This window comes from Triturus cristatus, chromosome 7 (assembly GCF_964204655.1).
Source record: "Triturus cristatus chromosome 7, aTriCri1.1, whole genome shotgun sequence".
NCBI lineage: Eukaryota > Metazoa > Chordata > Amphibia > Caudata > Salamandridae > Triturus > Triturus cristatus.
In genome coordinates this window covers 1,360,453,800-1,360,480,523 of record NC_140590.1, presented here as the reverse complement: position 1 = coordinate 1,360,480,523, position 26,724 = coordinate 1,360,453,800, and the positions used below count along the sequence as shown (strand labels likewise).

The window sequence follows — 26,724 nt, the reverse complement described above, 5'->3', positions numbered from 1 at the left end:
ATTTGTAAATATAATTATGAACTCTAAATTGATTTTAATTCCAGTGATGCAGCTTAACCCCAGACGGATACAGAGTCTATTAATTTGGAAAATCACTATAAAAAAGGTCTCTTCAGACTCTTCACAAGTAGACCATTGTTTGAGTGATAGAATTACACTAGACTAAATAAACTAGTGAATTACAAATTGGCAACGTTTTAGGAGGGATCGGGTGAGTCGCATTGTTCTCCTCATAATAAATTTCACCCTAGTTTGAGATTAAAACCTCTACCTCTTAATATTTTTTCCAGCAATGTGGCCAATTAGTGTAGAAATGTAATTGATTTAGACAATTTATAGAACGTTGATACAAAGCCCTTTCTTGAAAATTGATATTCATCTTTGGATAGTTTTCATTGTAAACTTGGGCAAGATTGGCAGAAAAAGGCTGCGCCAAATTTTTTTGCTACGTTTTTTTTGTTTTAAAAAGGCTTACTGATCAGTAGCTTGTAGTTAGATTATTTTCTTTTAAAGGGTGTCCATGCATTTCTAATATTTTGAAATGCATACCTAGCTCCTGACTTAAATAAATGTATCTGCGTTGGAACCTAGAATAATTCAAATGAGCGCCATCCTTTTGATATTGTTGTACTTACGGGGACTTGAACTCCCATATGGGCAGGGTGGTGAATTAAGTTGTAGATATAAAGCTGATTGCAATGTATTAGATTCCACTTATTTCTTAATGGCTTGGAACTGCTGGGCTAAGTGAATGGTGGCCTGTCTTTTGGCAGAACCAAATTAGCTCATCATGTCTTTAACAGCGACTTTTCTATTAATTATATGTTTTCAATGTAAGAACACTGGCCATCGGTTAAAGGTTTAATGACCTTGCCTTGTGAAAATGGACATCCTATGAAGCAGGTAAACATTGACTTTACTTATATGTCTAGCCTACAACTAACATGCTCAAAGCACAATTACTGTTTAGGTTTCCCAAGTATGATTTGGCATCTCTGTAAATGATGATTCAGAAGGCAGTGTTGCTGCAGATCATGTCGCTGGATAATAAAAGTAAATGCTGGTTCCTACTAAGGGTAGTTTTTTAGGTCTTAGCTAGATTGCGCATGCGCTGTATCGAAGAGACACATTTACAATTCAGTGGGCTTCAGCCCGCCCGTAGGCTTACCATTTGTTCCCTCCAACGTCGCTCTCGTATCTCTTTTTTCCCTTTGTCCATAGCATAAATGCATCATGCTTCTTCCTGTGTTTGGCCCTCCCCAAGAGTATGGACCAAGTACTCGTGTCCATTCACTGCTCCTGTTTTTGGAGCAACTTTTTTCTTTGTCTTTTGAGCACGCCACATGAGTGCTCGTGTTTTCACTCGCTTCGTCTCGTGGTATGGCCGGCTCCTCCTAAAGTCTTGCTTCCAAGCGTTTTGATTAATGCAATGCTCCCATCTGCTCTCTGGCCGGCGCTGCACATCTGAGGTGCTAATTCCACAATACACTTTGCTGTATATATAATTCTCAGTGGTACATCGGAAGTAGGTTGCTTTATAAAATTCAACAATATTTTTCTTTTCTGCTCTACTGGTATTACTAAAGCTAATTGTATGTCAGTCTTACAACAGTAGAGAGGATGTGGCGTAACAGCGAGATCGGCAGACTTTGAAGCTGGGGAACCCGGTTCGAGTCTCGGCGGAAGGCTCAACATCCTGTGATTCTGGGCAAATCACTCAATCTCTCCGTGCCTAAAAATGAATGTGTCCGTCTATAATGCAACTAGTGCTCATGTAAAGCCCTCCGATACTTTTAGGGTCGGGTTGGCGCTATATAAAAACTTCCCCAAAAAATATTGCTGGGAGCTCGTCGAGCTGAGTTCCAGTGTGCTGTAGTAACTAGATGTCAGCTTTGTTGTGAACATGTTTTGTCTTTCGCGGAAGCAGTTTGTCCCTATTTGCTTCCTGTACCTGGGTAAAGATGGCAGTGCAGGACAGTGATGCAGAAGAAGAGGGCTTTGTTACTTTTGGGAAACCTCTTGAGCCTCTAGAAGAAGGTCGGTCTCACTAACTCAAGATGATCATTTACTTCCCTCCCTAGCTGTGGACATTTGTTCTAGCGAGCACTGTGAGACTGTCTGCGTAGCACTGACTGACTTTACATCTCTCAATTCAGCCTCCTGATGGCGTTGGCTTCTTAACTCTTCCAATATTCCAAACTTTGTTATTGATGTTAATGGGTGTCATTCTCAGTAATAAACACCTAAAGCAGTGTTCACCAAACTTTCTGTATTCAACCTACAGACACAAGTTTTCACCCTCTTTCAAAACTGTGCAAGCCAGGACAATACCTTTCTGCACACATTACTGTTTACACAAGTTTACACGGCGCAGCACAGTCACATTGCACAATTGCTGTGCATTGTGTGGTCTTGATGCACTGGGTACAACTGTCTAAAATACATTGACATCGACAATGCCAATAGCTCCGATTGCCGAGACCTATTGGCTTTGCCAATGGTTGTTTGGTTAACCATGAATTTCAGATGATTGACCATCCAGAACCTGTTGGACTTAGCTCCTCTGGAACTTGTTATGGCACACACTCCATTAAGTGTATTTCTCATTTGAGTCATTTTTTTAGGCAGGGGCTTGATTATCAGCATTCAAGATGTTCTTTTGACGATTAGCAAAAAAGTTAACTGTACATGAAATCGGAGTTCTGGTGACTGCTGGCTGAGAATGGCCTTATTTCATCAGTCTGAATAATTTATATTGCAGGAAAGTTTAGTAGTTAACATTTCAAGTCTGTTTTGGAAAAACATAAACGTAAGTCATCCAATAATTCGTAGCCAAATAAAACTTGAATTTGTGACTAGAGTAACCCTGGGTGGAAAACTACGCTACGCTCGCGGAGCTTGCGTAGCGAGCGCAACTACGCGCTACGCAAATCGCACGTAGCACAGTGCAAAAACGCGCAGCGTAGCAGACATTGTTTGCTCGCTCGCGGTCCTCAACGGCAAGTTGGCGACTGCGAGCGAGCAAAATCACCATCCCGGCCAGACTTTTTCCTCATTTGCGATCGGCAACATCAAGTTGCCGATCGCGAGCGTGGAAAATAAAGCTCCCAGCGAGATTCTCAACGCGGGGAGTTCAGGTTTCTCATTGCGAGTGGTCGCGTATGCTCACGACCGCTCGCAATGAGAAAATACCAGTCCGCGTTGAGAAAGCTGCCGCTCGAGTACAAATCTACTCGAGCGGCTGAAAACGACCGCTTTCACTGTGCATGATGCCGTTCGCAATGATTGCACAGTGCGGACAAGCATCCGACATTGTGCAATGATTGCGAACAGCATTAACCTACCGCACTACGCAGTTCACGTAGCTACGCATAGCGCGACGTAGTGAAAAGTGCACTTCGCGTAGCTACGCGTAGCGCGACTACGCCCAGGGTTAGACTAGGGATGGGACTGGTATATTGCTGCTTACTTTACACCATGTTCAGCTGCTGTTTATATCCAGGTCTAGAATGGATGTGTGAATGGTTTCTTTTCATGAGACTCTATTAAAGACACTGCTATTGCAATCATGAAGGCAGTTGTTAGTGGTCCTGGGAAGATTCTTTCTGGGACATATGTTGTTGGACAGGCCACACGAAGGGCTTGCTCCCTCCCCGCATGACAGGACCCAAGCCCCGGCCCGCCAGGCGTGACCCACGAAAAGCACCCGCACCCCATCTCCCGACGGAACTCCTGCCCTCGGACCTCCATGTATCACGGGCCCCAGCACCCACCGGCTCCCCCGACCGGGTCAAGCCGCCATCTTGGGCCCTGCACCACGAGGTCGCGTGGCCTCCACCCGACCCTAACCCTGGGCCTGGCCGGCCCCGACATCCCGGCACCACCATCCACCCAGGAGGTGAGCGGACCACTTGGCAGGTCGATGGGAGAACGAAGCGTCAAGAGCTCTTCCCCCGCCAGGTGCCGATCGCCTCCAGCTCCCCCAGGCGCTGGCTCCACCCCCTGCTGGGTGTCTGGACACCTTCATCCCGGGCCCTCCGACCTCCAAGTGCGAGGGCCCGGACATCAAAGGGCGCTTGCCCTATAACTGGGGCAGCTCCGGAGCAGGAAGGCAGTTGTATCCTGGAGTCGAGAGACACCGAGAGAACTCAGCCTTGACGGACTACTGGCGCTGCCGTAGCCCTACCTTGCGAACGATCGTCCTGCCTGCTGGCGCTGCCGCGGCCTTCTGCAACATCCATCCTCGTTGGGACCTGCTGGCGCTGCCGCGGCCCGTTGTAACGACCATCCTCACCGGGACCTGCTGGCGCTGCCGCGGACCGTACACCGACCATCTTCACTGGGACCTGCTGGCGCTGCCGCGGACCGTGTATCGACCATCTCTACCGGGACCTGCTGGCGCTGCCGCGGCCCGTACCGGCTAAACCACCAAGCTCGAGGATTGTGAGCTACCCACCAGACCATCTCAAACTACCAGACTGGTAACCAGACTGTCCCGCTACCCCCTTCCCTACCTTGAGAGACTTGAATCGAGGGGACCCCTGAGTCCAGACCTCCTTGTACCATTCAATCGTACCTTAAGAAGTGCTTATAAAGAACGCTAAAGCTGCTCCTTGTGTGGTATCTGTCTGTGGGGGGGGAAGTTATTTGTCTGTACGAACGCTGGAGACGGCTCTCCCCGGAGACCTCTCCCCCTGACCTCGGCCGACCCTCCCGGTCCGTCTAACATTGGTGGCCAGCGGCGCGATCCGAATCAACGCGTAATCGTACAGAGAGTAGCTCACCCCACGACAAAACCACGATGTCAGCCAAAGATAGCGGTTCCACTGAAAAATTCCAAATGGATAAGTTGGAAGAATATAGCCACCGCGAACTTAAACAATTCTGCATGGAACTAGGCATTGCTACCACCGGCCTGAGTACCAAAGATGATTTGAAGCACGCCCTTGAGTCATGGACAGAAACTGGGATCGCCGGACCCTCCGACCAAAACAGTGTCACACCAGAGGGGAACGCCACGGCTCCCGAGGAGCGGGGAACGGGCCTCTCGCAGGAGGAGATCCAAGAAAGAGAAAGAACCAGATTACACGAGTTAGAAATGGCACGACTCAAGATGGACGGTGAACTCAAGTTAGCCGAGCAGAAACTAAATTTAGAGCATATGCGGCTCCGAGAAGAACGAGAAGAAAAGCAGAGACAGAGAGAGCTTGAGGAAAAAAGAATAACACTCGAACACGAGCGCAAATTGGCGGAAATAGAACTTCGGAGACAGAATAAAGAGCCGGGGGTGCCTGAGCGACCGCACACCCCGGGGCCAACCGAGAAAAAAGTCCACATCCCCAAGGATGTTGTCCGAGAGTATGTCCGAGAAGACGACATACAACAGTGGTTCAAAGCCTACGAGATCGCCATGACCTCCCACCGGATTGACCGGAGTGATTGGGGAGCCGGACTATGGGGGAGGTTCGTCAACGAAGGTCGCGATGCCCTACTGCAGCTCCCAGATCACCAAATGTCGTCCTACGACCACATGAAGGCTGCCCTCCTCACCCGCTACGGCCTCACACCCGAGATGTACCGCCAGAGGTTCAGAGATTGCACCCGGATTCCGGGTACAACTTGGGTGGAGTACGTTAACTATTTCAGCCGAGCCTTCGAGGGGTGGATCAAGGGGAGCCATGTCACGACCTACGAACAACTCTTTAACCTTATGGTATGGGAACACCTGTCGAACAACTGTTTCGTCGAGCTCAGGCAGCACCTCCTCGACAGTAAATTGACTGACCCCCGGCAGCTCGCCGCCGAAGCTGACCGATGGGAAAGCACCCGGGTGGGCCGGAGAGGGCCACACGAACAAAACCGAAGCAACCAAGGCCAGCACCGTCCTCGAGGAGGAGGAGGAGGCCAGGGGCGAGGGAGAGACGCCCTACCGGCAACACCCGTGGCCAGCACCCCGCCTCCGGCCGGCCGGGGCAACCCCCCGATGCGTCCTGGGTTCCGAGCCAACGTCACGTGCCACCGATGCCAGCGAGTCGGCCACTACGCCAATGACCCGAGCTGCCCACAGAACCAAACACCCAAGCCCCGCCAGGTAGCTGCCGCCGCCCTGGGGCAAGAGCAATTATCAGAGGAACAGGAAGAGTATGAGCCGGCCCAGCAAGAGTGGGAGCCGGCCGCCATGGTCCTGGCGTGCCTAGGGGGAAAAGACATGGTCCCGCGGGCTCCCCTACCCGCTAACACCAGGAAATACGGTCAGTGGGTGACCATTAATGGACAGCGGGCCGAGGCCTTACGTGACACAGGCGCCAGTGTGACGGCCGTCCGCTGTCACCTGGTGAAGCCCGAGCAGATCCTGCCGAACATTCTCTGCCCCGTCCGCTCAGCCGACAATTCTGAAAGTCTGTGTCAAATGGCCTGCGTCCCATTCGAATGGGGAGGGGTCTCCGGCCTGTTGAAGGTGACGGTCCGGGATGATGCCCCCGTGGACTGCCTCCTGGGGAATGACCTTGAGAGTTCCCCGTGGGCCACCGTCGAGAGAAGAGAGCACCTGGGGATGCTGGGCCTCCCGGACTGGGCCTGCATAACCACCCGGTCCATGGCCGCCCGTGCCGTCCCCCGATCAGAAGAACCGGAATGGCCAGCACCTCCACCCCCGGTCGCCCCAGTAGAGGACAACGACGAGGCCAACCCCCCAGAACCAACGGCCGAAGGGGTCGCGCAACCCCAGGACCTTCCCGGCCTGGCTCAGTGGCGTCAAGAAGGGGGGCCCACCCAAGAACAGTTCCGCCAGGAGCAAAAGACCTGCCCCTCCCTCGAGGGACTCCGACAGCAAGCCAGCGCCCAGAGCGCAGGGGACTCCACCGGAACTCATTGGGTCTATTGGGATAACGACCTGCTATACAGCGAACAGAAAATCGCGGAGCTAGGGGCCGGGCGGGTGCTGGTGGTACCTCTCCGCTTCAGAGACTTCCTACTCAACCTGGCCCACGATGTCCCCCTGGCTGGACACCTGGGCCAGGACAAAACTTACAGTCGCCTGGTGACCCACTTTTTCTGGCCGAAAATGAGGAACGACGTCCTGAACCACTGCCGGTCCTGCCCCACGTGCCAAGCCAGCGGGAAGAGTGGCCGTAAGCTGAAAGCCCCTCTACAACCCTTCCCTGTGGTCACCACCCCGTTCGAGAGGGTAGGAATAGACATTGTGGGGCCCCTGGACCCCCGCACGGCACAAGGACACCGGTTCATCCTGGTACTGGTGGACCACGCCACCCGCTACCCCGAGGCAGTGCCCCTACGAACCGTGACGGCTCCAGTGGTTGGCCGGGCCCTAATGGGGATCTTCTCCCGGGTGGGCTTCCCCCGAGAAGTCGTCAGCGACCGAGGCACGAACTTCATCTCCAAATACATGAAGTCCCTCTGGCAACAATGCGGGGTCACCTACAGATTCACGACCCCCTATCACCCCCAAGGGAACGGACTAGTGGAGCGTTTCAACCGCACTCTCAAGGGGATGATTGGGGGATTGGAAGAGCCCCTCCGTCGCCAGTGGGATGTACTACTCCCGTGCCTCCTCTTCGCCTACCGAGAAGTTCCCCAGAAGTCCCTCGGCTTTAGCCCTTTCGAACTCCTGTACGGGCACCCTGTGCGAGGGCCCCTCAGCCTAGTCAGGGAAGGTTGGGAGTTGGCCCCCCTAAAGACCCCTCCAGACGTCTTCAAATACCTCCTGGCCCTACGCAATCAGACCCGGCGCTTCAGGGAGATGGCCAAGGCGAACCTCGAGGCCAGCCAGGAAGACATGAAGAGATGGTATGATCACAATGCCTCCTCCGTCGAGTTCGAGCCTGGTCAACAAGTGTGGGTGATGTCCCCCACCGAACCATGTGCCTTGCAAGATAAGTGGACGGGGCCCTTCAAAGTGGTCGAGCGCAAAAGCCCCGTCACTTACCTCATCGACATGGGGACCCCCCGGAACCCCCTTCGGGTCCTCCACGCCAACAGACTCAAACCACACTTTGTGCGCTCAGAACTCAGCCTCCTGATGGCTACGGACAGTGGGGCAGAGGAAGACTCCGAACCTCTCCCGGATCTCCTGAAGACTCAGGAAAATGACGGTTCCGTGGACGGGGTCCGGCTCTCTGATGCCCTCACCCCGGAGCAACGCCAGGGCTGCCGGAACCTCCTGCTGCGGTTCGCTACACTGTTCTCCCTCACCCCCGGGGTCACCCCTTGGTGTTTGCACGATGTGGACACCGGGGACAGTCCCCCTATCCGACACCGGGCCTACCGCGTACCAGATCGGGTACGGGCCTGCATACAAGAGGAAGTGGCCAAAATGCTCACGATCGGGGTCATCGAGCCCTCAGACAGTCCCTGGGCCAGCCCGGTTGTATTAGTCCCCAAGGCCGCTGCCCCCGGCACCACACCTGAACTGAGATTCTGCGTCGACTACCGGGGCTTGAACGCTGTCACCCGGACCGACGCTCATCCTATCCCCCGAGCGGATGAATTGATTGACCGGTTGGGGGCCGCCCGCTACCTCAGTATCTTCGACCTAACAGCGGGCTACTGGCAGATCGGTCTCACACCCCGGGCTCAGGAACGGTCAGCCTTCTCTACCCCCGATGGCCACTACCAATTCAGGGTCATGCCCTTCGGCATGAAGAACGCCCCCGCCACGTTTCAACGCCTTGTGAACCAGGTCTTGGCGGGGCTCGAAGAGTTCAGCGCTGCCTACCTGGACGATATCGCTGTATACAGCCGCCACTGGTCCGACCACCTCCTCCACCTCCAAGAAGTCCTACAGGCCCTCCAGCGGGCCGGCCTCACAATTAAGGCCGGCAAATGCCAAATTGGCCAAGGGTCCGTGACCTACCTGGGGCACCAAGTGGGAAGCGGGCTGGTGGCCCCGCTGCAACTGAAGATTGCTGCCATCCAGTCCTGGCAGCCCCCTGTCACCCAGACCGAGGTCCGAGCCTTCTTAGGGCTCACCGGCTACTACCGGCGGTTCGTGAAGGACTACGGCAGCATCGTGGGGCCCCTCACGGGTCTCACGTCCAAAAACCAACCAAAGCGGATTACCTGGACCCCCGATTGTCAAGCGGCCTTCGAGAAGCTGAAGGCCGCCCTGTGCACCGCCCCTGTGCTCCAGGCCCCCGATTACGGTCGGGAATTCGTGGTACAGACAGACGCCTCCGACCACGGCATCGGAGCGGTTCTTTCCCAATTGAACCCCGAAGGTCATGACCAGCCGGTGGCCTTCATCAGTCGACGTCTCCTGGCCCGAGAACAGCGCTGGAGCACCATCGAGAGGGAGGCCTTCGCAGTGGTGTGGGCCCTCAAAAAGCTCCGGCCCTATCTCTTCGGTACCCACTTCCGGGTACAAACCGACCATCGACCCCTGCAGTGGCTGATGCAGATGCGGGGGGAGAACCCAAAACTATTGCGCTGGTCCATTTCCCTGCAGGGAATGGACTTCACCGTAGAGCACCGACCGGGCCAAGACCACGCCAACGCAGATGGCCTGTCACGCTTTTTCCGCCTCGACGAGGAGAGTCCCCAAGAAGATGGGTGACTCTCCCCGCCTTCAGCTGGGGGGGACGCATGTTGGACAGGCCACACGAAGGGCTTGCTCCCTCCCCGCATGACAGGACCCAAGCCCCGGCCCGCCAGGCGTGACCCACGAAAAGCACCCGCACCCCATCTCCCGACGGAACTCCTGCCCTCGGACCTCCATGTATCACGGGCCCCAGCACCCACCGGCTCCCCCGACCGGGTCAAGCCGCCATCTTGGGCCCTGCACCACGAGGTCGCGTGGCCTCCACCCGGCCCTAACCCTGGGCCTGGCCGGCCCCGACATCCCGGCACCACCATCCACCCAGGAGGTGAGCGGACCACTTGGCAGGTCGATGGGAGAACGAAGCGTCAAGAGCTCTTCCCCCGCCAGGTGCCGATCGCCTCCAGCTCCCCCAGGCGCTGGCTCCACCCCCTGCTGGGTGTCTGGACACCTTCATCCCGGGCCCTCCGACCTCCAAGTGCGAGGGCCCGGACATCAAAGGGCGCTTGCCCTATAACTGGGGCAGCTCCGGAGCAGGAAGGCAGTTGTATCCTGGAGTCGAGAGACACCGAGAGAACTCAGCCTTGACGGACTACTGGCGCTGCCGTAGCCCTACCTTGCGAACGATCGTCCTGCCTGCTGGCGCTGCCGCGGCCTTCTGCAACATCCATCCTCGTTGGGACCTGCTGGCGCTGCCGCGGCCCGTTGTAACGACCATCCTCACCGGGACCTGCTGGCGCTGCCGCGGACCGTGTATCGACCATCTCTACCGGGACCTGCTGGCGCTGCCGCGGCCCGTACCGGCTAAACCACCAAGCTCGAAAGGCCTGCGAGCTCCGGAGCACATCAAGAAGGTGCGGCCCCACTTATCTCCATCGCGCTCACGCCCGCCGCTCCTCCCGCACAGTCACTGATTCTCCTGCGGCGGCCCCAGAAGAGACGCGGAGGCCAGCGGGTAAGCCGGCACAGCTGGGTGCACTACCAGTGGCTCACATAGCTTACTCGTTGGAAAAGCCTGCATTAGAGTGTGTGTACTCCTCCCTGGGCGATTGGCTAACAACGCCCTCTTCGCCCGTCTCGCCCCTCAATCTCAGCCGGGTGCTGAATGCCTTGTTCGAACTATGCCCGCGGCTGGCGGTGGAGAAAGCTATCTTTGTTGCGGGGACCCTGAAAAAAGAGAAATGCAACATTCCAGCTCAGTGCCATGCTCGACTTGTGGCCAGCAGGTGACGCTCGCGCTCCACGTTAGTGATTCCTGGCCCGAAATATTTAGCCAACACAACTGTGGCTACTCTGGTTTCGTAGAGACAAAACCCCCCCGAAAGAATGCTGCGCCGGTGGCCTGGTTAGCCCGGTTAACGGCGAGGTAGGCTCAATCGTTCCTATAGTATCCGGTGCAAACGTCTGAGGCGGCACCGCCCCGACAGGGCCCGCTGTCTCGTCCCGCGGTGCTTTTTTGTCTCGAGCAGATAGGGGCGTGGGCTCGACGTTCAGGCGAGGGGGCTCCTTTTGTGGTGGGGGCTTGCTGCTTAACATATGGTTCGTGCCCCTCTTTGATAAAGATAAGCCAAACAAGGACTCCAGTGACAAAAAAAAAAAACACAGGGGCAGGCAAACGTTCTCACACCGAAGCACTGGCGGAAAGACGGACGTGCGCATGGAGACTAACTGAAAGTCAAGCTTGTACAGTCAGATACACTCGGAGACAGACACCAGCACAACAACACGGCGCCGAACGGATGGATCGTCACGGGCAGACAGACGACAGCAGAAAAATGGCGGATGGGAGCTTCGAAACTTTTTCGGATTCGGGGGCGTGTTCCTGCTGTTGTAAAAGGGCGTGGCTAAAAAGTGGAAAGAACAGCAAGGAACACGCCCCCGAATCTGAAAAAGACGGAGCCTATTTGGAGGGACGGCTCTCTCCTCCAATGGCTGGCCTCCGTTTAGGAAGCCAGCCAATGGAGGAGAAGCTAAAAGAGAGGCGGGCTAAATAGCCACTCTGAAAACATTAAATCTCCGACTTCCGGTTCTGCCTTCGGCAGACCGGTAGTCCTCGACCTAAAAAACAAAAAACGAATTGCCTGGTTGAGTTTTACTGAAAACTGTTCCACTTCAGGGTTGCTGTTGATATTAACCTCTTTAAGACACGGTGCACAAGGTATAGCCTCTTAAATATCTGGATTACACTTTGTCAGAAGTGGATCTTTCGCACAGCATTTAGACCCAGAGATTAAACTGGGGTTCCGTGATCATTTGAAGCCCTTATGGACGTATAAATAGCACAAGGAAGATTGTTATGGACCTAGTTCTTCCAATTCGTAGAGTAATTGCAAGGTTAGCAGGAGACTGGGTCCCACTTGTATTGCATATTAGCAGCCGGTGTGGATATCCTCAGATGGGTTCAGCCTGTCCCAATGCTAGGCGTGCAGGCGCTGATCGCTGTTTTTCATGCATTCTAGGCTCATTGACAGGGACACGAAGCAGGCAGTGAGCCTGTTTATCTGCTGGTGATGGGCGAGATATTCCTGGTGGTTATTTGGATATCCTCAGATGGTTCCGCCAGCCTGTCCCAACGCATAGCGTGCAGCCGCTGATCGCTATTTTTCATGCATTCTAGGCTCATTGACAGGGACACGAAGCAGGCAGTGAGCCTGTTTATCTTCGGGTGATGGGCGAGATATTCCTGGTGGTTATTTGGATATCCTCAGAAGTTTCAGCCTGTCCCAATGCTAGGCGTGCAGTCGCTGATCGCTGTTTTTCATGCATTTTAGGCTCATTGACAGGTACACGAAGCAGGCAGTGAGCCTGTTTATCTGCTGGTGATGGGCGAGATATTCCTGGTGGTTATTTGGATATCCTCAGAAGTTTCAGCCTGCCCCAATGCTAGGCTTGCAGGCGCTGATCGCTGTTTTTCATGCATTCTAGGCTCATTGACAGGGACACGAAGCAGGCAGTGAGTCTGTTTATCTTCTGGTGATAGGCGAGATATTCCTGGTGGTTATTTGGATATCCTCAGATGGTTCAGCCTGTCCCAATGCTAGGCGTGCAGGCGCTGATCGCTGTTTTTCATGCATTCTAGACTCATTGACAGGGACACGAAGCAGGCAGTGAGCCTGTTATATTCTGGTGATGGGCGAGATATTCCTGATGGTTATTTGGATATCCTCAGAAGTTTCAGCCTGTCCCAATGCTAGGCGTGCAGGCGCTGATCGCTGTTTTTCATGCATTCTAGGCTCATTGACAGGGACACGAAGCAGGCAGTGAGCCTGTTTATCTGCTGGTGATGGGCGAGATATTCCTGATGGTTATTTTGATATCCTCAGATGGTTCAGCCAGTCCCAACGCATAGCGTGCAGCCGCTGATCGCTGTTTTTTCATGCAGTCTAGGCTCATTGACAGGGACACGAAGCAGGCAGTGAGGCTGTTATATTCTGGTGATGGGCGAGATATTCCTGATGGTTATTTGGATATCCTCAGAAGTTTCAGCCTGTCCCAAAGATAGGCGTGCAGGCGCTGATCGCTGTTTTTCATGCATTCTAGGCTCAGTGACAGGGACACGAAGCAGGCAGTGAGCCTGTTTATCTTCTGGTGAAGGGCGAGATATTCCTGGTGGTTATTTGGATATCCTCAGAAGTTTCAGCCTGTCCCAAAGCTAGGCGTGCAGGCGCTGATCGCTGTTCTTCATGCCTTCTAGGCTCATTGACAGAGACACGAAGCAGGCAGTGAGCCTGTTTATCTGCTGGTGATGGGCGAGATATTCCTGGTGGTTATTTGGATATCCTCAGATGGTTCAGCCAGTCCCAACGCATAGCGTGCAGCCGCTGATCGCTGTTTTTTCATGCAGTCTAGGCTCATTGACAGGGACACGAAGCAGGCAGTGAGCCTGTTATATTCTGGTGATGGGCGAGATATTCCTGATGGTTATTTGGATATCCTCAGAAGTTTCAGCCTGTCCCAAAGATAGGCGTGCAGGCGCTGATCGCTGTTTTTCATGCATTCTAGGCTCAGTGACAGGGACACGAAGTAGGCAGTGAGCCTGTTTATCTTCTGGTGAAGGGCGAGATATTCCTGGTGGTTATTTGGATATCCTCAGAAGTTTCAGCCTGCCCCAATGCTAGGCGTGCAGGCGCTGATCGCTGTTTTTCATGCATTCTAGGCTCATTGACAGGGACACGAAGCAGGCAGTGAGTCTGTTTATCTTCTGGTGATGGGCGAGATATTCCTGGTGGTTATTTGGATATCCTCAGATGGTTCAGCCTGTCCCAATGCTAGGCGTGCAGGCGCTGATCGCTGTTTTTCATGCATTCTAGACTCATTGACAGGGACACGAAGCAGGCAGTGAGCCTGTTATATTCTGGTGATGGGCGAGATATTCCTGATGGTTATTTGGATATCCTCAGAAGTTTCAGCCTGTCCCAATGCTAGGCGTGCAGGCGCTGATCGCTGTTTTTCATGCATTCTAGGCTCATTGACAGGGACACGAAGCAGGCAGTGAGCCTGTTTATCTGCTGGTGATGGGCGAGATATTCCTGATGGTTATTTTGATATCCTCAGATGGTTCAGCCAGTCCCAACGCATAGCGTGCAGCCGCTGATCGCTGTTTTTCATGCATTCTAGACTCATTGACAGGGACACGAAGCAGGCAGTGAGCCTGTTATATTCTGGTGATGGGCGAGATATTCCTGATGGTTATTTGGATATCCTCAGAAGTTTCAGCCTGTCCCAAAGATAGGCGTGCAGGCGCTGATCGCTGTTTTTCATGCATTCTAGGCTCAGTGACAGGGACACGAAGCAGGCAGTGAGCCTGTTTATCTTCTGGTGAAGGGCGAGATATTCCTGGTGGTTATTTGGATATCCTCAGAAGTTTCAGCCTGTCCCAAAGCTAGGCGTGCAGGCGCTGATCGCTGTTCTTCATGCCTTCTAGGCTCATTGACAGGGACACGAAGCAGGCAGTGAGCCTGTTTATCTTCTGGTGAAGGGCGAGATATTCCTGGTGGTTATTTGGATATCCTCAGAAGTTTCAGCCTGTCCCAAAGCTAGGCGTGCAGGCGCTGATCGCTGTTCTTCATGCATTCTAGGCTCAGTGACAGGGACACGAAGCAGGCAGTGAGCCTGTTTATCTGCTGGTGATGGGCGAGATATTCCTGATGGTTATTTGGATATCCTCAGATGGTTCCGCCAGCCTGTCCCAATGCTAGGCGTGCAGGCGCTGATCGCCGTTTTTCATGCATTCTAGGCTCAGTGACAGGGACACGAAGCAGGCAGTGAGCCTGTTTATCTGCTTGTGATGGGCGAGATATTCCTGATGGTTATTTGTCCATATTTTGTCGCCCTTTCCTTTATTGTGGTTCATTGACTCCGGCCCCTAGATGCATGAAGGACATTGGTCAGCGATGTTTGAGTCCTTCACAAAAGGCAGTGATGCTGAATTCCAGATTATTCTAGTGAAATACCCATGGGTAATACCAAGAAAGAAGTTCAAATTCTTCTCATTAATAAGTTGAATAATGAAGTTATGGCAACATTTTGTAGGTAAACATTGAGATAATAAATTGCCATTATAAACTTATCATTCTTAGTTGTAAATTAGCATAATTACAGTAGTTGAAAATATGTATGATCCCTTTCCTGGCTGAAATGTCCCAGAAAATATTTGCTGGTAAGTTTGGGTGTTCCATAAAGCTAGAATTGCCCGGGATGGAATAGCATGACTCAATAGGGGCAGATTGTGCCACGGCGGTATGAGCTGCGTGGAATTTGTTTCCCATGTTTTGCCACAATTCTCTCTGTATCAGTCCTTGAGGGAATGCATTTTATTGAATGATATTCAAGATCCAATATACAGCCCTGTTTTAAAGGTATGAAGCTGACCACAATGCAGTTTCATATGAATTTAAATATAGACATTTTAGCTGGTTTGCCTTCTTTTCTGTAGTTGCTCTTTTGATCCATATGCTGTTTTTTTTGTATGATGTCTGTACTAATCAAATTGGAATTAGTATGAATACATCGAAGTAAGTTTATTCCACAGCTTTCATGCTTAAAAATATATATTAATTAGAATCCTTTTTATTTTGGCCATTTTGCAAATAAATGTAATTGCCTTTTTATTTTCAGACTATAAAAAGGCCCGTGCAGAAATAAAGAAAAAGTCTTCTGATACAATTAAGCTTCAGAAAAAAGTGAGAAAAGGTAAGACTGCTTGCTTATTTCAGATTTGCTGATATTGCTGTTGTTTACTTGTGCCAAGGTAATGGTTCTGTTTATTATATGAAAATAGTTACTCCATTTCAGCACCAGTTGCAGCAGTCAGAGACCCAGCTATTTATTTTCGCTGTCCCAACTCTTATACCATTTGGTAAATTGTAGGTGCTTTGAAATGTGGTCCGTTTGCTGCCTGCCGCCTGTATAGATACTGCATTTTCTCTCTTGTCGTCCAAATTTCCACTTGAGTCCTAAATACATGTAATCTTACCCGAATGTAAAGTCTTGACTGATAATGCTATCTCCGAGAGAATAAACATGGCCACTTGTGAGGCAATGGTTTGCTATTCAAGTACTGTAGAAAATTGTGTTTTCCCAGCTTTTTTGCCCAATGTTCAATCCCTAGGTGTTCCTGCGCTTCAGCTACGCGATGCTAATCCCATTCAGTGGTTGTAGTGGTGGATTGCTCAGTATTTTCTGCATCAGGTTCTAAATCGGAGATGCTCCCTGCCTGACCGGCCTATGTGGCATATGGGTCCAGTATTGAACCCATCCATGTATAGACTTGCGCACCAGTGGGAGCTCTCGGACCCTGAGAAACAGCAAAAATATGCGCCTGTTGCACAGTATGATTTGTATACTGATGATCCTTTTTTTTTGTTTTATCACCCACCAGTGGGAGCTCTCGGACCCCGAGAAATATCAAAAATGTGCGCCTGTTGCACAGTATGATTTGTATACTGATCTTTCTTTTTTATCACCCACCAGTGGGAGCTCTCGGACCCTGAGAAATAGCAAAAATATGCGCCTGTTGCACAGTATGATTTGTATACTGATGATCCTTTTTTTTTTTTATCACCCACCGGTGGGAGCTCTCGGATCCCGAGAAATATCAAAAATGTGCGCCTGTTGCACAGTATGATTTGTATACTGATCTTTCTTTTTTATCACCCACCAGTGTGAGCTCTCGGACCCTGAGAAATAGCAAAAATATGCGCCTGTTGCACAGTATGATTTGTATACTGATGATCCTTTTTTTTCTTTTTTATCACCCATCAGTGTGAGCTCTCGGACCCTGAGAAATAGCAAAAATGTGCGCCTGTTGCACAGTATACTTTGTATACTGATGATCTTTTTTTTTTATTTTTTATTACCCACCAGTGGGAGCTCTCGGACCCTGAGAAATAGCAAAAATATGCGCCTGTTGCACAGTATGATTTGTATACTGATGATCCTTTTTATTTATTTTTTATCACCCACCAGTGGGAGCTCTCGGACCCCGAGAAATAGCAAAAATGTGCACCTGTTGCACAGTATGATTTGTATACTGATATTCTTTTTTTAGGTCGAGGACTACCGGTCTGCCGAAGGCAGAACCGGAAGTCGGAGATTTAATGTTTTCTAGAGTGGCTCCTTAGCCCGCCTCTCTTTTTGCCTCTCCTCCATTGGCTGGCTTCCTAAACAGAGGCCAGCCATTGGAGGAGAGAGCCGTCCCTCCAAATAGGCTCCGTCTTTTTCAGATTCGGGGGCGTGTTCTTGCTGTTCTTTCTACTTTTTAGCCACGCCCTTTCTCAGGCGTGTTTTTCTCTCCTCCAGCCAATGGCAAGAGGAGAGAAAAAGAAACACGCCCCCTAATCTGAAACCGCCGCTGCGTTTCTCCGAGGCATTTCTTCTTCGGAGAAAGGCGGCGGTTTGGCACGGGGGCCGAGCAGGGCGAGGGCAATGTTGTAGGTATGCCGCAGACCACGCCGCTAGTGTGGGAGGGCGCGAGAACCAGCAGCGGCGCCTACTCTAATGCCTTGAAGATATTCCCCGATCCCGTCTAATAGCAATCCTCAGGTAGCAGTCTGTCGTAGGGCAGCAGGGTTCATGGTAACGGCGAGCCAGTATCACAGAAGCTAGGCGCCACGCTCCGGACCAGGCGCTGCAGAGATGGTGGTGCTGGGGTGCCCAATGGGAAGTGCCTCGCTAAGCTGAGTGTTGCCGCGACAGAGTGATGCCTAGAGGGTGCTGAACTGACCAGCGGTAGGCCCCCGGGACCGGTCTATATCTGCGCAATGGGAATTATAGCAGGCGGGCTCACCGTGTTCAGGAGATGATCCAGATACGGGCTCACCAATACAAATGACGGGGCGGCGGTAACCAAAGTCCGTGCTATCCACCGCCCCGTGCAGGATACGTTTGGGGTCCGTTTGTCTTGCAAGGGATCAGATTTCAGAGAGCCGTCACGGTGTAGCGGGCGACGCAGGAGCAGGGCTGTGGGCAGGCGTCCTGCTGCTCGGAACAGTCTAGACGGTCACCACGTGGAATCCCCAGCCCTCTCCTGTCCACTGCACGCCATTGTGTAGAATGATGAACTGTTTGCATTCCAGAGGTACAAACGTCACGATCGGTTTTGTTTTTAGCCAACCATGAAAGTCGAGAGAGCATGAGGGGCCTGCAGAGAGATGGAGGATGAGGGAGACAGGGCGGCGGAGAACTGTGTGCAGTGCACGGGCGGGTACCTGCACCGGGGTGTCCGCAGGTGTTGACCTGTAGCCAGTAAACTACTCCTTAACCACCCTATGTGCAGTGCACGGGCAGGTACCTGTACTGGGGTGTCTGTAGGTGTTGACCTGCCACCAGTGAATGATCCCTGCCGCCAGTGAATGATCCCCCCCTGACACCCCACTTGTGTGCAGTGCACGGGCAGGTACCTGCACCGGGGTGTCCCCAGATGTTGACCTGTAGGCACTGAATGACCCTACCTGTCACCCCAGTTTGCCCTGTGTGCGGTGCACGGGCAGGTACTTGCACCGGGGTGTCTTTTAGTTGTTTATCTGTAGTTAGTAAACTGCCCTGTGTGGAGTGCACGGGCAGGTACCTGCCCCGGGATGTCCGTAGGCCTTGAGCAGAAGCCATTAAATGAGCCCATCCCAGTCGTCTCTCTCTGCCCTGTTAAACACTTGTCTTCTATGGGCCTGGTTCTGGAGTCCCAACGTCGTCAAGGTTAGTGAGCTCCGGTTGTTTCAATGAGAGTTTGAGAGCCTTTTAGTACTAGTGTCCTGGGGCGGCTTCTTACTGCGGGATCCCAAACTGAGCCCTTTAGCACTTGGCCCTCAGGTTAGTGAAGCCGAGCAGTTGCAAGCTTAGTCTGGGAGGTGGTGTGAGGTTGGAGAACAAGGTCACCATAAACAACTAATACCGGTTAATAATTCAATATCTAGCCAATGCGTATTCTTTTTAAAATAGTAACTTTATTTTACATGATTCTGGCACAATGAAATACTGTACATAGTGTTCCAGAAGCAAATGATTCTACATGGTGGTACTAATGCCCCTCAGTAACTATCTATCTCACTACCTCACTATCTCACAACTTCTCTCTCTCAAAACATCACTACCTCACTCTCTAGCTCACAACCTCACAACTTCACTCTCTCTCACTCACTACCTCAATCACTCTCTATCTCACTACCTCACTCTTTCTATCTCACTAACTCACTTTCACTCTCTCTTTCACTACCTCTCTCTCTATCTCACTACATCACAACATCACTCTATGCTTATATATCACTACCTCACAACATCCCTCTCCCACACTACCTCACTCTTTCACTACCTCACTCTCTATCTCACTACCTCACTCTCTATCTACCTCACTCTCTCTCACTACCTCACTCTCTATTTCAATACCTCACTCTCTCTATCTCACTACCTCACTCTCTCTCTGCTAATGCAATAGGTATCACATATGCAAAAAAAAGCTAATGCCAATAGAAATGACAATGCCATTTATTTAGGGATACAAAAATAATTAAAAAAAATGAGCAATACCAATAGCTCTACCTATAATATTGCCGAGACCATTGCATTGTAAATGCTTGTTTTTTCTTTTATTGAATCTAGCTACTTACGTTTCTCTTTAAGGGGCTCTTGATGTAGGTTTTACAAAACAAAAGTGCTCATCTGATTGGCATTACTGAGTCTGCGAGAACTTCTGTTTAACTTGATAAAACACCTGTTTACCTCTGGCTCGACGTGTAAAACACGGTTTACATTTTTGTCTTTGCTTTTCAGGTTTGTGCTATGGATGCCGAATCATAGTAAAACGTCGGCATAATTTTTCAGTTTGTTAGTGTCGCCTGCGTTGTGTTTGATAGGTGTGCTTGCATTCTGGTGTGGCTGTAAGTACCTGACGCATTCTTTCTAAGCAAGGAAACGTTCTTTTGCAACAAAATACCGACGTGACCGAAGGCTTGTGTCTAATTACCAAATGCAGCTCGGCTGTAAAAAGCAGGCAGGGGGACTTGTTTACATCCGAAGAACAGTGCTCTTAACCGGGAGGTGAACAATCATTTGGAGAAGGGTGGGCCACCTTGCACTGGGGCTAGCAGTCACGTGTGCAGTATCAATTAATCCGGCGTTTCATTCATAAACTTGGGATCCGTGTGTGCGAGTGGTTCACATTCATAAACACGGGAGTAGGCGGGCGCCTTCCTGCCAGGTGTATTGTCAGCCGCTCTTTGCATCACCCAGTGTTGCACTGCAATACCGTAACCATGGCAACAGATGCATCAAACACTTGTAAAATCGTGACGGTTTTATGAATCGCTAATGAACGCCCATATCGCATTCCGTACAGTGGCCCTTAAGCTGGACATTTTTGATTGTTCTGAGAAGAATGGAGAGGTCACCTGGAGTTAAAGATTCTGACGCGATCGGGCCCGACGGCTCCCGTCTTCCCTGCTTGGTGACATCATTGTATGATGCTGGGCGAGTGTTTTTTCCGTTTTCCTCGAACTCTGTGTAACACCCTACACTGATACATTTATAGTTTGTATGTGAGAATAAGTATTTGACCGTCGCTAAAGGAGCGTGTCAGCGTTTTTTCAAAACTGAAAAATGTTGTTCGAAGCCAAACGTACACTACTGTGACTGCCTGCAGCTTAAGTGTGCCTGCTATTGTACATGTGGTGAACTTCCTGCCTTTCTGAGAGGAGAAAACTTCCTTCGTTTCTTTCTCTTCGCTGAAGGAAGTCTAAGACCGGAAATGGTAATAATTCCGTTTTATCAACAGGAAGCTGGCTGTAAAAGCTTGCAAAGGGGCTCTTAGTTTCCCACTCTTTCCGAAGTACTGCAGAATCACCGTTCCAGCAGCCTCGGTGGGCCCTCCTCGCCAAAGGAGCCATTACAGGGGTCACATGTCACCCGCGGCCGCTCCCCGAAGCCGTTCTCTAAACGTTGCGCTTGTGCCTTGTACTTACCCACCTAATAGTTTGAGTCCTTGCGTCTTCCCTGCGTGCAGGTGTGAACGTCGATGAAGCCGTGGTCCCCAGAGCATATTATTGACTCTTAATCTACATACTGACGGGATGACTCGGTGAATTAAAGGCTCGCCTCGGAGAGGTGGTCTGCAGGTCAGGGGTTCGAATCCCGGCAGGGACCCACTCCACCGCCCATCCTTCTGAGGCTGGGAAATAGACTGCTATTGAACTGAGTAATAGTAACACACCTGATGGTTACTGCACTTCAAAGCAAGCCAAGTAGAGAGGTGTGGCTCACTGGTTAGAGGCGGCAGACCCGCAAGCAGAGAATTGGCCAGGGACCAATTCCCGACGCGGCAGGGTCGTGGACCAGGGTCAAAACGGACTCGATAATTCTCGCCTCGGTACCTACTCTAACCAGGAACACACTCGGCAACTCTGGGCATTAAGCTTGCCTCATCTCTACAACGGCCCCCCACAGACGCTGGGGATGCCTGGTTTCACCTTGGAGATACCCAGAAAGGGACCATCTCACAGGGATAGCCAGGACGGGTTCCCCAGCGGTCTATAGCGCCGGGACACCTCCTCGTGAGGTAGCTGTTCGCGCTTTACAAATATCAGTAAAAAAAAAAAAAAAAAAAGGTACAGTGAGGTTCTAAATAAAAATAAGAACATTATCGGTGTATGAAAGATAATAACACGCAATATTTACTGCACTTAAAAGCAATGAAAAAGTAGAATGAAGCTCTATATGTGGAAGATCTGGACTGTAACGTTAGCTTTCCTTGTGTGGAAATCACTTTGCCTGATTCACAGACCCGAACTTTCAAAACCTGAAGTGTACTCCTGTAAGTTTCTTCCTTTGTTTCGAGAGATTTTGGGGAATCGTCAACAATCCCAGGAGTAGCTTTGAAAACTTTCAACAGTTGTAGATTTCCAGAGTGTGAAAGTAAATACGAACTTGATACAGCAGAAGCCACCGCATAATATTTAAGGCATTCATGTACTCTATAGAACGAATGAACATCTAGGTGTCCAAGGCATTGGCACTTGGAGGGGAATTTTGATTACACCGCGCCAACACATAAAGGGAGTGTCCACGATGGAGTGACACTCTAATATATCCTGACACCCAATTATAACGACTGGGATCGTATCACTAGGGTTTTAAAATTCGAATGAAGACTTTGTAATCATCACTGCCTCCTACTGCAACGTTACTGGTTGCCCATATTAAGTTAAAAACAATGATGGAATCCTGATGAAGGCATTGCCGAAACGCGTTGGTCCTTCCATTATATGCTTTTCCATCATACGTCACTGATAATTTGTCTTTGTTTTCTTCATTTTTTTTGGCACACTCCGATTTAAACTTCATTTAACCAAGTAATGATACGCTGGTATTAGAATGATCTAGAAAATTGTATTACCTGATTCTATTCATCCATTTATCATTATCCAGAATCATTGCTGAGTTCAGGCTATGCGTACATGTAGTTTTGATTCATGTCACTAGTAAATTTGTTTGTCTAATTCACTGTATAATGTACATATGTATATTTATATGTCTCTTCTATTTTTGATATGAGTAAGAAATTTGGAAAGTCTATCAGTATAATACTAAAATAATATTGAATAAAAAAAATAAAATCAATACAAATATGATTATGTTATGATTATTATGTTAAAATTGAAAACCTTTATAGATTTGGAAAACCTGGTATATTGATTCATTTTTTGCTCCTTCCTGCATAGCCATCAATTGTATCGTTGTTGCTTTTCCCCTTTTTCCCAACGCGATTTCCAGAGTACTCCCACTCCTCAAAATGTACCCCTGAGGACGTCATGCCGCAATGTGCACATGTTTAGATCACTCTTTTCCTACCTCCTTCACAAAGAAATCCTGTTTTACCTTGATGAAACCTCTTCCCCCGCATGGTCATTCAATGTGGAGGTGTCACCTCCACTTTTCCACCACGGGAAAAGGAGGACAGCTAACTCCTTACATTGATAGGCGTCCTGTTACGTGCTTACTCACGTTGGAAAATTACCTGCAAAATGTTCGTGAAATCTGGCAAACGTTTGTGGCTCTTTCCTGCAGTTTGCTGGTTTTTCACCCCAACATCACACACTTTCCTAGCTCTACCCCAAACTTAGACTAGTGAAAAATCGACCATACCATCAGATTGTCTGGTGTTTGTGCTTTCCATATTCCACTAGGCACTCTAAAAGTGACTGGAAATCGACGTTAATAGGCATTTCACTCCAAATTAAAATCAAAATTGATACAAATTGACTTCCTTTTTCACACACATAGCAGAGACTCCCAACAATTGATCTTGTTTGGGTCCTGGACTTATTTGAGAGTTCGTTTTTCAGTGCTTTCAAAGAGGCCACATTCAGGAGTGCTAAAACCAGGGCACAAGTCCAAAACAAGCATTGGCATAGCCAATAGGTCTCGCCTTTGGGACCTTATAAGTGTTTAGCCATGCAACAGTTGCGTAACTAAATACTTATAAGGTCCCAAAAGCGAGACCTATTGGCTATGCAAAGCGGCCCTGCGGCCGCGAAAGTGAAAGTGATCGCGATCAAACATCATAGCGGCCGTGCGGCTGAAAGTGAAGGTAATCACGGTAAAACGCGGCGCGTGCGCGCGCCCGTGCACATGCACTGTAGCACTAGGCTGGCCTGGTAGCACTTTTTGGAGCCCTCTCAATAAGTCTCGCCAGACCAGCGCATGCGCTGGGTCAAGCGAGACCTAAGAAAGAAGTGGGGGGACGCTGACGTCACGACAGGAAGTGACATCTCGAAAGGTGGCTTGCACCATCAGACTCATTGCCTCCCCTCGCTCACCCCTTAGATGCGATTGCATCCGAGAAGCCAGCGCGTGACCAGCGTTCTGAATGAGCTCTGATCTCGCCCCAGAGAGGCCAAAGAGTGAATGTGTGGCTCCATTTGCTCTAGTTATCGAGCTCCCGGTAAAATAAGTGGGGGGACGCCGTCCACCCGCGTGGTACCCCGACTCGAGCCCTGGCTAAAACTAATTCCTTATTTTTTATCAGCCACCTTTATTTTGCCTTAAAAACATGTTATTGTTCTTTTCTTTTCGAAAATCCAACTCAGCACATTGTTAGGTATCACAAGAACATTTAGCACCTCTCATCTTGTCACAGCGCCTATTCACCACCAACCTTTTATAAACATCATTGCCTTCTAAATATCGTCTTCACCCAAGGAGACTGTCCCTTGACCTGCATTTCTCTCTCTTGGCTGTGAAGCATTCCTGCACCTCTTCCTGGGCATCAGCTCCTGCCTCCTATAAGTAAAGCTGCAGAACTCTAGCCTCTGTCCCCATATTTTCTTGCACTCCATGAGACATCCATGTCCTACATAGCCCACTACATCTGCTGCTACACACCAAACCAAGGTCCCACTCCCCTTATGTACGGATAGCAATGTATGGCACCTCCACAGCTGAAATGTGTCTCCACCGACCACCAATATTGCAATGTTACTGAAGAATGTATTGCACTTGGGGAGGTCTGTGCGTCCCTCCACGGGACTGCCAGTAATGCCAGCATTTTGTATGGAATCCCGATTATCCTAGAAATGTGGTCCCTCGTCTTGTTGCAGAAAGGTTGTATCTGTGGACACTCCCACAGCGTATGAATGAAACAGCCACCTATTGTTGAGCTGGTTTATTCTGTAGATAAAACTGTTGTCTCTTTTGGAATCTCTGCATTTTCTTCTTATATGTACGGGGATGAAAGGTGCTTTTTTGCAGAGGCACATAAACTGGTGGTTGAGCATTTTCAAGCACTTAATTGTGTTTCTGAAATGGCAGATACGGTAGCTGGGCATATTGTTTCACCTTCACAATTACCACAAGTACCCCTCTGCCAATAACCTCAATCTGATGTCTTTGTTGTGAGTGACAGTGTATAGTACCCGATAATTTATCAGCGCCTCAACAGGCAAACTCATGAAGCAAAAGTTTGAATAGTATCCTATAGTACATTGATTCAGGAGTGTTTATCGCGCACGCTGGTGGAGAATCTTAATTTACAGAATGGATTAGAAACAAATTCAGACTACATAATGATACAACAATCAAGCTTTGGTGTGTTTGTTTTTTACAGCATTTTTCTTTTTTTGTGGCAGTTTAAGAGTTGTGGTAGTAACAGTAGTGATCACAGAGCATTTCTACTCGTGAGCAGGGTAGAGATGTCATGTCCTGCTAAACATTGTGAGGTATGGGTGATGGATAGAAGAAGCAGGAAACGGTAGTTTGATTTGAAGCTCTTTAATGTAGAGAGTAATCTTAAGACCTCATCCTCCAGCCAAGCCAGTGCAACTGACATTAGCTTCAACGCATAACATTCTCTTCACCACACATTCTTTAAAAGAACACCCACAGCGGCTGACATCATCATCAACTTAACAAGGAGGCAAAGAAGCCTCAAGTAAGAACACTACATCACCTTCCCCTTTACATCCATCAAATTAAAAAACAAAAACAAAAAAACAAAAGAAAAAGAGAGAACCCCATAAGATTAATCCTGTAGTCGAAGGGGAACTTTTTTCACTCTGACTGGTCTCATACCCTCTGATTGTGAGAAGTTATCTTGGTTCCCAGAGGTAACATCCTGGCCACACATAGAAGGACACTTCACAATTCTATTGAGGTTCCAGACCCTATGATCCTGCGTTCTCACTGCGTTGCCCAGAAGCTTGACAACTCTGATAGGTTGACTAAACTTGGATACACCAAACCTTCTTTCAGGGAGTTTTATCCTTACCATGTCACCCACTTGAATAACAGTTCTTTTGACAGCCTTTCTCGCATCAAAAATGTCTTTTCTCTTCAACATTTTATTTAACTCACGGTTCTTCCAATCAACACCTTCACCAGTTACACCACCCACTTCTAACCTCTTGGAGGACACCCAAAGAGGATTTACTTGAGTGCCTGCAACCCTTCCTTTGAACAAAGTGAAAGGAGTAACACCCGTAGAGGAATGTGGGGTGAACCTATATTCAAACACCTTCTTCTTGATGGCTTCTTCCCAGTTGTAATTCGAAGTCAAGGCCAATTGCATGGCCTCTTTCAACACCCTCACAAACCTCTCAACCACCCCATTGCACTCCGGATGATAAAGAGACGCCCGCTTATGGGTGATACCTCTCTCACTCAAAAATTCTTCAACCACTCTGGAGACAAATTGTACCCCATTATCAGTCAGCACTGAATTTGGCAACCCTTCATTCGCAAACAAATCATCCAAAAAGTTAATAACCGATGAGGAGTCAACACAATTCACAATCTTGATGGATGGCCACCTGGAAAACATGTCCAAACAAACTAGGACATACCGATCTTGTGACTTAACCTTAACAGGGCCTAAAATGTCAACAGCAATATCAACCCAAGGACCAGAGGCCTGCTTCCTCACAAGCATATTTGTCCACTCACGACTCAGAAAACTCCGGATGAGCTCCCACGAAGATCCCAGGGAACCGAAGTGTAGAGCGAGCCGTTTTGAGTTGTTTCACAGCTGTAAGTAGTAAGCGGTGTGCCAGCATGAGTTCGAAGAAAGAAATGAGTTGAGGTCTTCTTTAAGAGTTTCCACTCGTCGCCAAAATGAGGTATGGGTGATGGATAGAAGAAGCAGGAAACGGTAGTTTGATTTGAAGCTCTTTAATGTAGAGAGTAATCTTAAG

The 26,724-nt window shown here is 49.8% G+C and overlaps 1 protein-coding gene across 4 annotated transcripts in view; it reads left to right on the top strand.

Annotated features, from left to right (window-relative positions):
• LOC146812060 (protein MTSS 1-like) overlaps positions 1–26,724 on the top strand; it is a 509,468-nt gene that overhangs the window by 278,948 nt on the left and 203,796 nt on the right. For all 4 annotated transcript variants that reach the window (XM_085619068.1, XM_085619067.1, XM_085619069.1 and 1 more), the window contains exon 6: positions 15,671–15,745. In XM_085619068.1, coding sequence (XP_085475194.1) covers positions 15,671–15,745 — 75 coding nt within the window. The remainder of the gene's footprint in view (positions 1–15,670; positions 15,746–26,724) is intronic.